Source organism: Gorilla gorilla, chromosome 8 (genome assembly GCF_029281585.2).
Source record: "Gorilla gorilla gorilla isolate KB3781 chromosome 8, NHGRI_mGorGor1-v2.1_pri, whole genome shotgun sequence".
Classification (NCBI taxonomy): domain Eukaryota; kingdom Metazoa; phylum Chordata; class Mammalia; order Primates; family Hominidae; genus Gorilla; species Gorilla gorilla.
This window is the reverse complement of record NC_073232.2, coordinates 137,202,481-137,215,965: the sequence shown is the minus strand read 5'-3', so window position 1 is coordinate 137,215,965 and position 13,485 is coordinate 137,202,481. Positions and strand designations below refer to the sequence as shown.

General features: G+C 39.5%; 1 protein-coding gene across 5 annotated transcripts in view; it reads right to left on the bottom strand.

The window, feature by feature from the left end:
• ZRANB1 (zinc finger RANBP2-type containing 1) overlaps positions 1-13,485 on the bottom strand; it is a 69,632-nt gene that overhangs the window by 42,855 nt on the left and 13,292 nt on the right. For 2 of the 5 annotated variants that reach the window (XM_019034925.4, XM_055354084.2), the window contains exons 2-3: positions 4,266-4,441; positions 1,510-2,360 (exon numbers count right to left, since the gene is read on the bottom strand). The exons of 1 other annotated variant lie outside the window; for it this stretch is intronic. In XM_019034925.4, coding sequence (XP_018890470.3) covers positions 1,510-2,360; positions 4,266-4,306 — 892 coding nt within the window. In that variant the 5' untranslated portion in view covers positions 4,307-4,441. The remainder of the gene's footprint in view (positions 1-1,509; positions 2,361-4,265; positions 4,442-13,485) is intronic. 2 more of the 5 variants (XM_004050251.5, XM_063710564.1) reach the window with 1 other exon arrangement.

Below are 13,485 nucleotides of genomic sequence, written 5' to 3'. Positions count from 1 at the left end.
CAGAACAAAGCTAAAATTGAAAACTCAGGATTTCAGCTGGGCACAGCAAATTATGCCTATAATCCCAACACTTTAGGAGGCTGAGGTGGGAGGATCGCTTGAGCCCAGGAGTTCAAGACCATCCTGGGCAACATAGGGAGACCCCCATCTTTACAAATAATAATTTAAAACAATAGCAGGGCATAGTGGTACATGCTAATGGGGAGTCCCAGCTACTGGGGAGGCTGAGATGGCAGGTCACTTGAACCCAGGAGGTTGAGGCTGCAGTGAGCCATGACTGCATCACTGCCCTCTAGCCTGGGTGACAGAGTGAGATCCCATCTTGGGGCGGGCGGGGGGAATGATATATATAATCTAATTTTAAAACCCACAATTTCTTGGAAATCAATTCCTAAGACTCACAGGTTCATACACCTAAACTTTCCATATTCTTGGGCTGTACCCAGAGGGATAAATAAAAGAAATTGGTACTGAGGGAAAACATACAGCTAAGGTATAGTTAAGGCTTAGCTATTGTTCCACACAAAGTTTAAACTTAGTAATCATTCAAAATTTTCCCTTATAAGACCAAATGTCAAAGTAAGCAGCCCATCCAAATAATTTAATAAAAATCAAACATCTAATCTACTCAAAAAAAAAAAATACTGAAGACTCAAGTCACTGCTTTTGTGAATTACATCACAATTAACTCACAAGGTCAAGAACTGAAGAAAAACTCTGCTCTCCTATGTCTCTGTCCTTTAACAGCATTTCCTGAGGAAAATGTCACAATACATACGAACCATAACTTGAAGTATGGAATCAGCTGGCTACATGTAATCAGTTCCATAAAGTTTGCAAACATTTACTACATGACATTCATGTTAAATTAACACCAGTATTTTCAAGGTCAATATGTTTGTTCAACTTCTTGGAGTCACACATTTTTGTGGTATTTTTAACATCTGACTAAAGCTTCTATCATCACAAGATGCTCACACTGTTTACAAATACTTGGAAGCAGCAGCTGGTGTTCCTCAGTTACATCTTGTTACAATAAACAGAGTAGCAGTTTTAAAGTCCAGGTATATATTTTACTGCTGATGTATAAAAACTTTGCTTTAACTTAAACGTTTCCACTGCCCCCAGTAATGGAGAGACATGAACACAATTGTGGGCAATTTAGTACAAAGTTACGACAAGATCACAAATACACAAATTTTTATGTATGCATACTTGAAAGTACAGCTATCATGCTGAATGAATTAAATGCTAGTGACTTTGCGCATATATATATATACACACACACACACATTTTTGCATGTGCATGGAGACACAGTCTCACTATGTTACCCAAGCTGGAGTGCAAGTGCTATTCACAGACCGATCATGGCATACTACAGCCTCAAACTCCTGGTCTCAAGCAAGTGGCTAAGACCACAAACGTGTGTCAGCACACCCAGCTCTTTTCATATCATTTTTACTACCTTTTCCCATCCCATGCAAAAAATGCAGAATACAGAAACTTACCCACACAAGCATTGAGGAAGAGCCAATCAGTCTTTTTCATCCTGTTTTTAATTTGCTTTAGTTTTTTAAAGTCTACTTCAAGTTCCTCCTTGCTTCCCACAGCACCAGCCAATTCAATCCTCTGAAAATCCATTTTCACTTCAGAGTCCCGCTTCGTAGCAGGAGGTGATCTCCTTTGGCTATTACCACTACTGCAACTTCCCCTCCATCGAGCTCTGTCTTGCTCATTTATTATTGAAGAAGCCTCTTCAGTCTCTGCCAATTCTATTGCTTCAATGTTATTAGGTCTGGGATGATCACAAACAACACATCTTTTAGCCTTGGCCCAGTTTTCATATGTGCAAACAGAGCAAGTCCAGTGCTGGGTCCTAGTGTTCAGTTTATTTCTATCATTGTATTCCTCACAAGGATCAACAGAAAAAGCAACTGGTCTTGAGCCAGATCCTGAGGACTGAGGAGATTCTGTAGGACTCCTGGTCCTACGTTGGGATAAGCACTGGGTACATCTGATTGCTCTTGGCCAGTTCAAATATGTACACATGTGGCATGACCACTTATTTGCATTTTCCATGCTATATGAAGATTTCACCCTTGGTCTTGCACTAGAGTCTGGACATATCAAAGGACTACTTCCTCCTTCAGTGCTGGAAGGATCCCAATCTCTACCAACATCACTTGAACCACTTTTAAATGGATCTTCTGTAATAATTGTTCCACTAGGTCTTTGGGCACGACACATAGTACACTTGATTGCAGATGGCCAGTTTTCATACGTACAATATTCACAAGCCCACTTAATTCCACGTTCTGACATTGTGCACTTCTTGAAGTGAGCTGTGTCAGGCAGGAAGCTATAAATAATTAGGACATGGTTATTAAAATAACTACATTCCACCTCCAAAACTACGCTGCCCAAAAAGCAAGTCCTTCAACCTACAAAATATAAATTTCTCAAAAGATGCATGTAACATTTCGACATTGAATTATCCTAATTTTCTTTTTTGATTTCCATAGAAACACTGGAGATAAATTCTCAAAGAAAAAAATCTTAGACCCTGGGATTTAATAAAATTGAACTTTGGAATGCAAAAGAGATAGGCAGGAGATATAACGAGGTTTGATCTAAGAAGGATGAGATTAACGGGAAGCCACTAATAGAAATGTTTAATTTCAGGGAGGCCATCACATCAATTTAGAAAAGTAACCAATAGTTTAAAGAGACAAAGGTAGAGGAAACAACACAAACTAAAAAACAGCTTAAACACATAACCATTCTCAAATTATGAACACAGATTATGATTCATGAATTCAGAAGATCAAACAATGTCTATTTTATCATTCTCGCTAAGGGAGAAAAGCAACTTAAAATGCTAATTATCCACTGTTCTTAATTAGCACAGGTAGTAAAGAAACATGTTGAGAAGTAATGGCTACAATTAACAAAGTAACAATATGAAATAGGTAGTTCCTTGATAATCTGTAGCCTCAAAATCTAGTTCTATCTGGAGTAAAAAAAAGAAGACTGTACTGGGGAAAATTAAATCTGTGGAAGGTCACTGAAATAACTAGTAGCATAATCATTCCAATATAATTGTGAATGTTCATAATTAAAATATTTTAAATTTTGAATATTTAAAATATACTCAAAATCTAATTCATGGCCGGGGGCAGTAGCTCACGCCTATAATCCCAGCATTTTGGGAGGCTGAGGCAGGTAGATCACAAGGTCAGGAGTTCAAGACCAGCCTGGCCAAGATGGTGAAACCCCATCTCTATAAAAATACAAAAATTAGCCGTGCATGGTGGTAGGTGCCTGTAATCCCAGCTACTCAGGAGGCTGAGGCAGAGAACTGCTTGAACCCGGCAGGCAGAGGTTGCAGTGAGCTAAGATGGCACCACTGCACTCTAGCCTGGGTGACAGAGCGAGACTCCATCCCCTGCCCCCAAAAAAATCCAATTCATATTTAAAAGATATTCACACTACTTAAAAGATTTCTAGGATTCAACAATGGGCTAACACTACACTATAATGAAGAAAGACTTCATAATTTAATGGCAACTAATTCATAAAAGAAGCAACTTACGTAACAAATTTAATGTTTTTTTTTTAATGGCTTGAATTTAGACACTGGCCACTTTTCCTAAATACTTTTATCAACTCAGTATCATCCCAACACCTATTTTTCACCAGGAAAGAGAAAGAAATCCTAGGCAGAGTATAGAAGCTTTGCTCTCTCTTTCTCAGGGATTTTTCCTGAACCTAGAGGGTTAAATCTTTTTTTGTTTGTTTTTTTGTTGTTGTTTTCATTTTTGTTTTTTTGCGATGGAGTCTTGCTATGTTTTGCCCAGGCTGGAATGCAGTGGAGTGGTGCAATCTAAGCTCACTGCAACCTCCGCCTCCCAGGTTCAAGCGATTCTCCTGCCTCAGCCTCCCAAGTAGCCGAGATTACAGGTGCATGCCACCATGCCGGGCTAATTTTTGTATTTTTAGTAGAGATAGGGTTTCAGCATCTTGGCCGGGCTTCTCTTGAACTCCTGACCTCGTGATCCACCCGCCTCGACCTCCCGAAGTGCTAGGATTACAGGCATGAACCACCGCGCCTGGCCTAAATCTTTCACTTTTGAAGTACACTGTATTATGTTCCTGCCTGCCAAGTCAGGCAGTTCACCATTTATAGTGTGAACTCTGCTAAGAAGAAAAAAAATCACTATAAGAAAGTATACTACTTAATAGCTAAAATAAAAACCACACTTACTAAGATTTTAGTTCCCACGCTATAACCTCCACCTTGCACATGATTAGAATAAAAGTACGGTTTGCAAATCAGATCAAAGACAAGATTCCGTCTTCATGCTGGCTCAGAATTCTGACTTCCTCAGGAGATACTGCAAAACGTGATAAGTGGTTCTGTCTGACTGTGAATAGCTATTCCTGTAAAGGAGACCAAAACTGAATTTCACTTGAAGCCTGCTACTTTAGCTAAAAGATTTTTAAGGCTTTATTTTTATCAATTCTCTATTTTAACCCTACTCACTTATTTTAACAATGGACAACTATATTTAGAATTTTAATTTAACAAAACAATAAAATTGGCTAATCAACTGGGCTGGTCAGCCAAATTAAACATGGATGAGACATTTTTCTATATAACCTTAACCCTGTGCTGTGTACACAGGTCTAATATTACTATTAATTTGGCAGTGCTAAGTTAATTCCTACCTGTATTACTCTATTACTAAAAGGGAAAAGATGATAAAATCCAAAAAAGTAGAAAAAGCAAAATAATTGCTTATATTTAGCTATGAAACCACCTTCAGCAACTGCATTTTTTTCCCTGATCCAAGTAATATAAAATTATCTTGTTTAAATTTTTAAATTTAGTTTGTATAATGATTACTTACAAACTGATAGCAGCCCAAAAATGTGTGGAAGAGCAGAGAACTATAATAATATAACCATCCAGAAAGTAGACAATACAGATTTAATGGCAATTTTCATACTCTTTAGGCAGATTCTTTTAGTTTCTCGGGAATGAAATATAAGTTACTTGCTCATGCTACTGGAAATTAAAATGAGCATGTAGAAACTTATTAACAAGATAAATGCCATAATGAACATATATCCAGGGCTACTCTAAGTAATTTCAATATATCTTTTAAAATATTCACATTCAAAACCCATACTTGTTTTGATAAGTCTTACTATGTTTGTAGGTGCAACTAAACAGCCCGTAACCTTATGTTATCTTAGCTAATCTTCATGTAACTAATATGCTGGCATAATATATTTAAATGTCCAGGCTGATTTAAAAAACAAACAAAAAATTGCCATAAAAAATAATCATTGTCATAAATGCCTGGTAAAATAATGGACAGACAGCTGCCTAATTAGCCCACCAACCTCTGAAAATCCAGGTAACTAAGCAATACCAAAACCAAGCTCAAGAGTTTTAAGAGATGTGCCTTATATTAGATAATAAGCACAGTGGCTCAAGTCTTTAATCCCAGCACTTTGGGAGAATGAGGTGAGAGGATCACTTGAGTCCAGGATTCAAGACCAACCTGGGCAACATAGCAAGACTCCATCACTACAAAAAAGGAAAAAAAAAAACAAAACACGATTTTTGTTGTTGTTGAGACAGTCTCACTTTGTCACCCAAGCTGGACTGCAGTGGCACAATCTTGGCTCACTGCAGCCTCCACTCCCAGGTTCAAGTGAATCTCCTGCCTCAGCCTCCAGAGTAGCTGGGACTACAGGCGCATCCCACCATGCCCAGCCAATTTTTTTATTTTTAGTAGAGACGGAGTTTCACCGTGTTGGCCAGGCTGGTCTCAAACTCCTGGCCTCAAGTGATCCACCTGCCTCAGCGTCCCAAAGAGCTGGCATTACAGGCGTGAGCCACTATGCCCGACCAAAAAAACACTTTTTTTTAATTAGCCAGGTGCAGTCGCCTGTGCCTATAGTCCCAGCTACTCAGGAGGCCAAGGAAGGAGTATCATTTGAGTATAGGAGTTCAAGACTACAGTGAGTTATGATTGTGCTACTGTGCTTCAGCCTGGGATGACAGAGCAAGGCTGTCTCAAGGAAAAAAAAAAAAAAAGTAATGATGTACAGTGTTCACTCTGAGAGAACTTGAAACATTGCAGGAATGTTGTTTAGTAACTGCAAGGTAAAATTCATTGAAGAGTGGCTAGGTGCTCACGCCTGTAATCCCAGCACAGGAGGCCTAGGTAGGTGGATTGCTTGAATCCAAGAGTTCGAGACCAGCCTGGGCAACATGGCAAAACCCCATCTCTTCAAAAAATACAAAAATTAGCCCAGGGTGGTGGCACATGCCTGTAGTCCCAGCTACTCAGGAGGCTGAGGCAGGAGGATCGCTTCAGCCCAGGGGACTTGAGGCTGCAGTGAGCCATGATCACACCATTGCACTCAGAGTGAGACTTTGTCTCAAAAAAAAGAAAAGAAAAGAAAAAATTCATTGAAGATTATCTGAGACAGCCATTTCTACCTGTGGTAATTAGTAAACAGCACTGAACAGTAAGGATAACATCAACTGAACTATGTGTTTTTTTGCAGTATTACGAAGAAATTAACAGAGTACACTTTTTCCAGATGTCAAAACATTCCAAAAAGTACATAAAATTATTTCCAAAGTAGCCAGCTCTAAAAGTTAATATTCTACCTTGAAATAAAACTTACTAAATATCACTTTAAGTATTAAATATATTCATACACCCAAGTAAATTTAGTTTACAAGTTTAATTTTGCATGCAAAGTAGATTTGCAAATTCTATCCAAGGACTCAAACTTCAATTAATTGGTAAAATAAAACCACAATAAAATCAACATAATCTGGGCCTTCTTTAAGGAGAACAGGACAAAACTGCTACTCTTAAGACAAATATTCCTTGGTTCAAATGCAATACCAACAGTTCCCATCCTGTGGACCAAGGAGACCAGGAATCCATTTGTGCATCAAGCTCTGCCTGTAGAATGAATAATGTCTCTAAATATATCAACCATTTACTACTACTAAATTGACAAGTACTAAATTCGTAACTGTTTTTAATTACATAATTTCCAATTCAGATAATAAAAGTGCACAGATATTATGGTATATGTACTAATAGCAGGCGGGGGAAAGGGACTTACATAATGGAACATATTTTATACTGTCATGTTTAATATTTGTGAAGCATCACTAAACACTGTACAAGAATTATATTTATATTGAAGTCAATTCCTCAAAATTGTAGCTACACTACAAATTTCCCCAACCACCTACTAAACAATCATAGAGAACTGAAGAAATGAAATAATTCTCGGCGGGGCGCAATGGCTGATGTCTATAATCCCAGCACTTTGGGAGGCTGAGGCGGGTGGATCACTTGAGGTCAGGAGTTCAAGACCAGCCTGGCCAACATGGCGAAACCCCGTCTCTACCAAAAACACAAAACTTGCTGGGCGTGGTGGCAGGTGCCTATAATCCCAGCTACTCGGGAGGCTGAGGCAAGATAATCGCTTGAACCCGGGAGGTGGAGGTTGCAGCAAGCCGAGACTGCAGCACTGCACTCCAGTCTGGGCAACAAGAGCGAAACTCCATCTCAAAAAAAAAAAAACACACACACACACACACACACACACACAAATAATTCTCTTCAAGTGCAAACTCAGGAAACAAACTGAGATAAGCTCAATTGCCAGTAGTTCAAACGATGAGAAGTTATACTACTCAGCTACTCAGGAGGCTGAGGCAGGAGAATTGCTTGAACCTGGGAGGTGTAGGTTGTAGTGAGCAGAGATTGCACCACTGCACTCCAGCCCGGGCGGCTGAGCGAGACTCTGTCTCAAACAACAACAACAAAAAAAAGCAGCCTTAAAGATTTTTATTAGCTTTATTAATACAAATTTATACTTACTAATATAAATAATTATTAGCTTATTAATATAAATCTGCGGAGATTTACAAATGCTCAGAGAACATCTTAGGGATATAAAGACGAAAGCTAAAACTAAAACGGATTTTCCAAGCATGCTAAATTTTCAGGCTCTTAAAATATTACGATTTTGAACTATAAAATTTCTGTAAATAAAAAACTTCAAACTACTTAACTCTTAAGCCAAAATATCGCACATACTCATCTCTTTTCTCATCAGTATATTCTTTCATCATTGTCTTCTTCGCAATAGTCAACAGGAAAAACAACCGGTCTAGACCAGGATCGTGAAGATCGATGATATGGTAAACCCTTTATCTACAAATCTAACCTCATTTCAGGGCTCCACCAGGTTATCAAATCCTCCATTAAACCCCTTATTTTCTTCTCACAACAAACTCCTATCTTGACTTCTCCAGTTTCCATTAATGACACTATTAATACCTCTGCACCCAGCAGAGAACTCAGAATCACCTTAAATTCTGCCTTCTCCCCAGATTCTTTCTAGTGGTTTCTATCTAATTACTGTCTTCTCATTCCCACTGCCATCAATCCTTTTCCAGTTCAGGTCAGAACTACCATAAAAGCCTTCTAAGCATCTTCCCTTTCTAAATCCATCCAGCTGACTGTTCCACAATTCTCTTTCTGAGGCTCTTCTGCAACAGTATAAACTCTCAACTCCTTCCTGTCACACACACACACACCACATACTCACTCCCACACACGCCCCTGACTCATGCATGTGTCACCACCACCCAACATACACATGAAGGTACTGCCTTAGATACAGAAGCACAACAGACACCCTCATTTATAATGAATTCTACCCATCCTTTAAGGCTCAGTTCAAGTCTCATCTTCATGAAGTTTTCAAATCACTCCAAGTACACTCCAAGCAACCATACTTTTATTGACATTTGGCACTTTGTATTTCCTCTTGGGGCTAGTTTTTGGAACGCTAATTCATATATGTTTTTCCTATGTCACTCACATCCTTCTATTTCCATCCCTCCCTTCGATTTCCAGTCAAACAGCCAGGCTTTCAAAAATCTTTGTTCAGAGATTCCAGTGGCACAGAAGGTACACCAGCACCTTGTGTTTAGTAAAACCCAAGAAGAGGCCATGTTGAATGACTTGATGAAAGAAAGGAGTAGACCTTGTGAGCAATCTCAGAAGAAATTCTAGAGAGGATGGAATCAACTCCATGGCAGCAACTGAACAGGCAGCAAGACCTCAGTAAAAAGTGTCTGCTAGATATAAACTAGGTGTCAAGCCACAGGCACTAGGGCTCACAGTTGGTGGCAGAGCCACAGAACCTGATGGAACCTTGTGGAAGGCAATGGAAGACAATACCATAACCAATGCAGGCAAAATCTGAACCATGACACCAGGCCTTCCAATAACATGAGGAGAGGGGGCCCCAAGGATGACTGAGGTTGAATTTCTTGCCAAAGAAGTAGAATTCAAATCAAGTTAATTTAAAGAAAGCAAATGTGGTACCTTCTTTCTGAGTTTTTGGACTAAGATTCATGTTTGATACACTTGTTATGTCTTCCTATATCCTTGACCAGATTATAAACTGAGCAAAACCTATTACATGTTTTTCTCTCATTTCATAACACACCAGTTAGGTCCATACTTAAGTATACAACTACATCAACAAATAGCTAGAATATTACACAGCAAGCCATGACTTCAGCACCTTCACATTCTGGCCCCATTAAAAAATATGTAACATGTAATTGAATCCACGAAATTATTAAACACTTTTGCCTCTGCAACTTCGGCATTTGAAATAAAAAGAACTCTTAGGCAAAATACAACAATCACTAAATTATTTGTTAAATGGCTTAGTCTGAAGCTCTCTGGTTCTATAATCCACAATTAAACATACTGTTCTCACATGGCTTCCAAGACATTCTCCTGGTTTTCCTCCAATCTCAGTAGCTTTTCTTCCTCAAACTTCTTTGTTGGCTTCCTTATCTTTCTGAATTAAAGAGCCAAGTGCCCCAAGCTTTGGTCCTCTTCTCTCTAACCTCTAACTACTTTGGGGATCTTAGACAATCCCTGGGCTTTAAATATCATCTACTTCGTGATAATTTAAAAATTTGTATCTCCAAGTTGGATCTCTCCCCTAACTCAAGATTTGTAAAACCAGTTGCCCACCTGACATCTCAATTTGAAGGTTTAACAAGCTTCTCACACTTAACATGTCCAAAACTCAATTCATAATCAGAATTTCCTACTTCTGAGCCTCAGTTTTCCCATCTACAAATTAAAGGGATTAGACTACTAAAAGCCGCAAATTGTTCAATAAATGTTTGTTCCTTTCGTCACTGCTCTGAAAGTCTACCATCCAGAGCACTGTGGCAACCCATAAGCTGGTTAACTATTCAAATCTTGCTATGACAATGACACAAGTACAAAACTTTTGCAATCATTAAGTATCTTCTAAAAGTCCTAAATTAGTGTGAAATTGTATGTAAATAATCAATAATTAGATCTCAAATATGAGCTGGCATTCCTATAAAAAGAGGTCACTATTATCTATGGCATCTGTATCAAATGAGTAGATCTGAACTAAACACACTGTACACTTCCCAGGAATTTGTGGATAAGTTGGACAAGGTAAAATTAAATAACACCTGCCAGGGTGACCTTGGCCTTATCAGCACTATGCCTTAATTAACTGAGGTGATTACCCTCTACAACTACAACTAACTTCATTCCAACCAAACCTAAATCTTCAAAATGTAACAAATTTAAATGTTACATTTTAATCTGTCAAGGATACATTAGAAAAAACTGTAATACAAGTTACAACTCTAATGGTCTTGTTTTCTTTTAAACCACTAGACAATTAGCAATCCACTGACTAGAATGAAAGAAGATCTTAAAGACAAAAAGTTAACTTACATTGAGTCAAATCTAGCATGAAACAATATTAATGCTCTTTCTGTTCATCTTGTCATCTCAGGAGGATTTCTAGCTCTTTACATACTTACTCTATCTGAACACTTCAGTTCCTCAATCGTAACAAGAAAGTGAGCGGGTATAATACAGGTATGTCTTGAGCTTCAGTAGAACCTATCTTAGAGCATAGTTCCTTTACATAGTTTGAGACATCCCAGGTCAATCATGTACCTTAAATCACAATCCCAAACAAAACTAATGTAACAACCTACGACAACATTTACCAAAGGTTTACCATGCACTCAGAAATATGGAGAGATATAACTAGACAAAACACTGTCCCTGTGCTCAGAGAACCTGCAATCTAATTGGATGAAAGACCACAGTTTTCTTAAACATGTATGGAAATGGAACAATTAACTCCAAAAATACACAGCAATCCAGCATTTAAATAATAATAAAACAACTTTTGCAAGAACTATGAACATGCTACTTCATTCAGAATTTAATTTCTGTCAGCCAGGCGCGGTGGCTCACGCCTGTAAACCCAGCACTTTGGGAGGCTGAGGCAGGTGGATCACGAGGTCAGGAGTTTGAGACCAGCCTGACCAACATGGTGAAACCCTGTCTCTATTAAAAATACGAAAAAATTAGCTGGGCGTGGTAGCGCGTGCCTGTAACCCCAGCTACTCAGGAGGCTGAGGCAGGAGAATCGCTTGAACCTGGGAGGTGGACGTTGCAGTGAGCCAAGATCGCGCCATTGCTCTCCAGCCTGGGCAACAAGAGCAAAATTCCATCTCAAAAAAAAAAAAAAAAGAAAGAAAGTAAACTGATTAAGCTGGACTTCACTGATTATTTAAAACTTCTGCTCTGTGAAAGACACTGTCAAGAGAATGAGAATACCAAAAACCAGAAAAAAAATTTGCAAAAGATAAGTGACTATTATCCAAAATATACGAAGAACTCTTAAAACTCAGTAAGAAAACCACTTAACTGAAAAATGGGCAAAAGATCTGAACAGACACCTCACCGAAGAATATATATAGGTGGTAAATAAGCATATGAAAAGATGTTGAACATCTTTTCAAATGCAGGGGGGTGGCTCGCGCCTATAATCCCAGCACTTTGGGAGGCCAAGGTGGGCTGATCACCTGAGGTCAGGAGTTCAAGACCAGCCTGGCCAACATGGTGAAACCCTGTCTCCACCAAAAATACAAAAGTTAGCCGGGAGTCGTGGTGGGTGCCTGTAATCCCAGCTACTGGGGAGGCTGAGGCAGGAGAATCACTTGAACCTAGGAGGCAGAGGCTGCAGTGAGCCGAGACCACACTACTGCACTCCAGCCTGGGCAACAAAGCAAGACTCTGTCTCAAAAAATAATAACGGAGAGTATTTAAAAGGACACAGGGCTGGAGCAGTAGGAACCACTGCTGTAATCCTAGCACCCTGGGAGGCCTAGGAGTTCAAGATCAGCCTGGGCAACATAGTGAGACTCCATCTCTACAAAAAATTGTTATAAAGTTAGCCCGGTATGGTGGCACATGCCTGTAGTCCCAGCTAGGCTGAGGTGAGAGGATCACTTGAGCCCGGAAGGTCAATGCTGCAGTGAGCTATGATCACACCACTGCACTACAGCCAAGAGAAAAAGCAAAATCTTGTCTCCAAAAAAATACATTTATATCCTTAAGAGGGCATAAAAAGCCCTTCATGACTAACTGATTTTTGGTTTTTAACAGAGAGGGTCTTACTCTGTGGCCTAAGCTAGAGCAGCATGATCATGGCTCACTGCAACCTCGACCTCCCAGACTCAAGTGATCCTCCCACCTCAGCCTCCAGAGTAGCTGGGACTACAGGCGCACACCATTACACCGAGCTATTTTTTAAATTTTTATTAGAGACAAGGTCTCATACATTGTCCAGGCTAATCTCGAACTCCAGGCCTCAATCGACTCAGCCTTCCAAAGTGCTGGGTTTACAGGCATGAGCCACTGCACATAGCCATGATTAATCTTTTAAGTATCTTCTCAGCTACTCTTCCAAATATATACGTCAAGAATATCCTATAATATTTCCCTTTAATAATTTATTATCTTTCACTAAAGCATAGAAATGTACTTTACTATGGAAAAACCACTTTCATCTCTTGATATTTATACCTAGTTCTCTCACATATATGAAAATGTACCAGGTCAGGTACCGTGGCTCACGCCTGTAATCCCAGCACTTTGGGAGGCCAAGGCAGGCGGATCACCTAAGGTCAGGAGTTTGAGACCAGCCTGGCCAACATGGTGAAACCCCGTCTCTACTAAAAATACAAAAATTAGCTGGATATGGTGGTGGGTACCTATAATCCCAGCTACTCGGGAGGCTGAGGCAGGAGAATTGCTTGAACCCAGGAGGAGGAGGCTGCAGTGAGCCAAGGTTGCACCACTGCACTCCAGCCTGGGCGACAGTGTGAGAATCCATGAAAGAAAGAAAGACAGAAGGAAAGGAAGGAAGGAAATGTACTGGACTTTCAAAATTTGAGTTTGAGTCCCTCTCCCTCTCTTACATCTGAAATACTAGCCAAATCCTTAGAACCCAAGCCTCTCATCTGAAAAAATGGGGACCATAATGGCTTACCTATC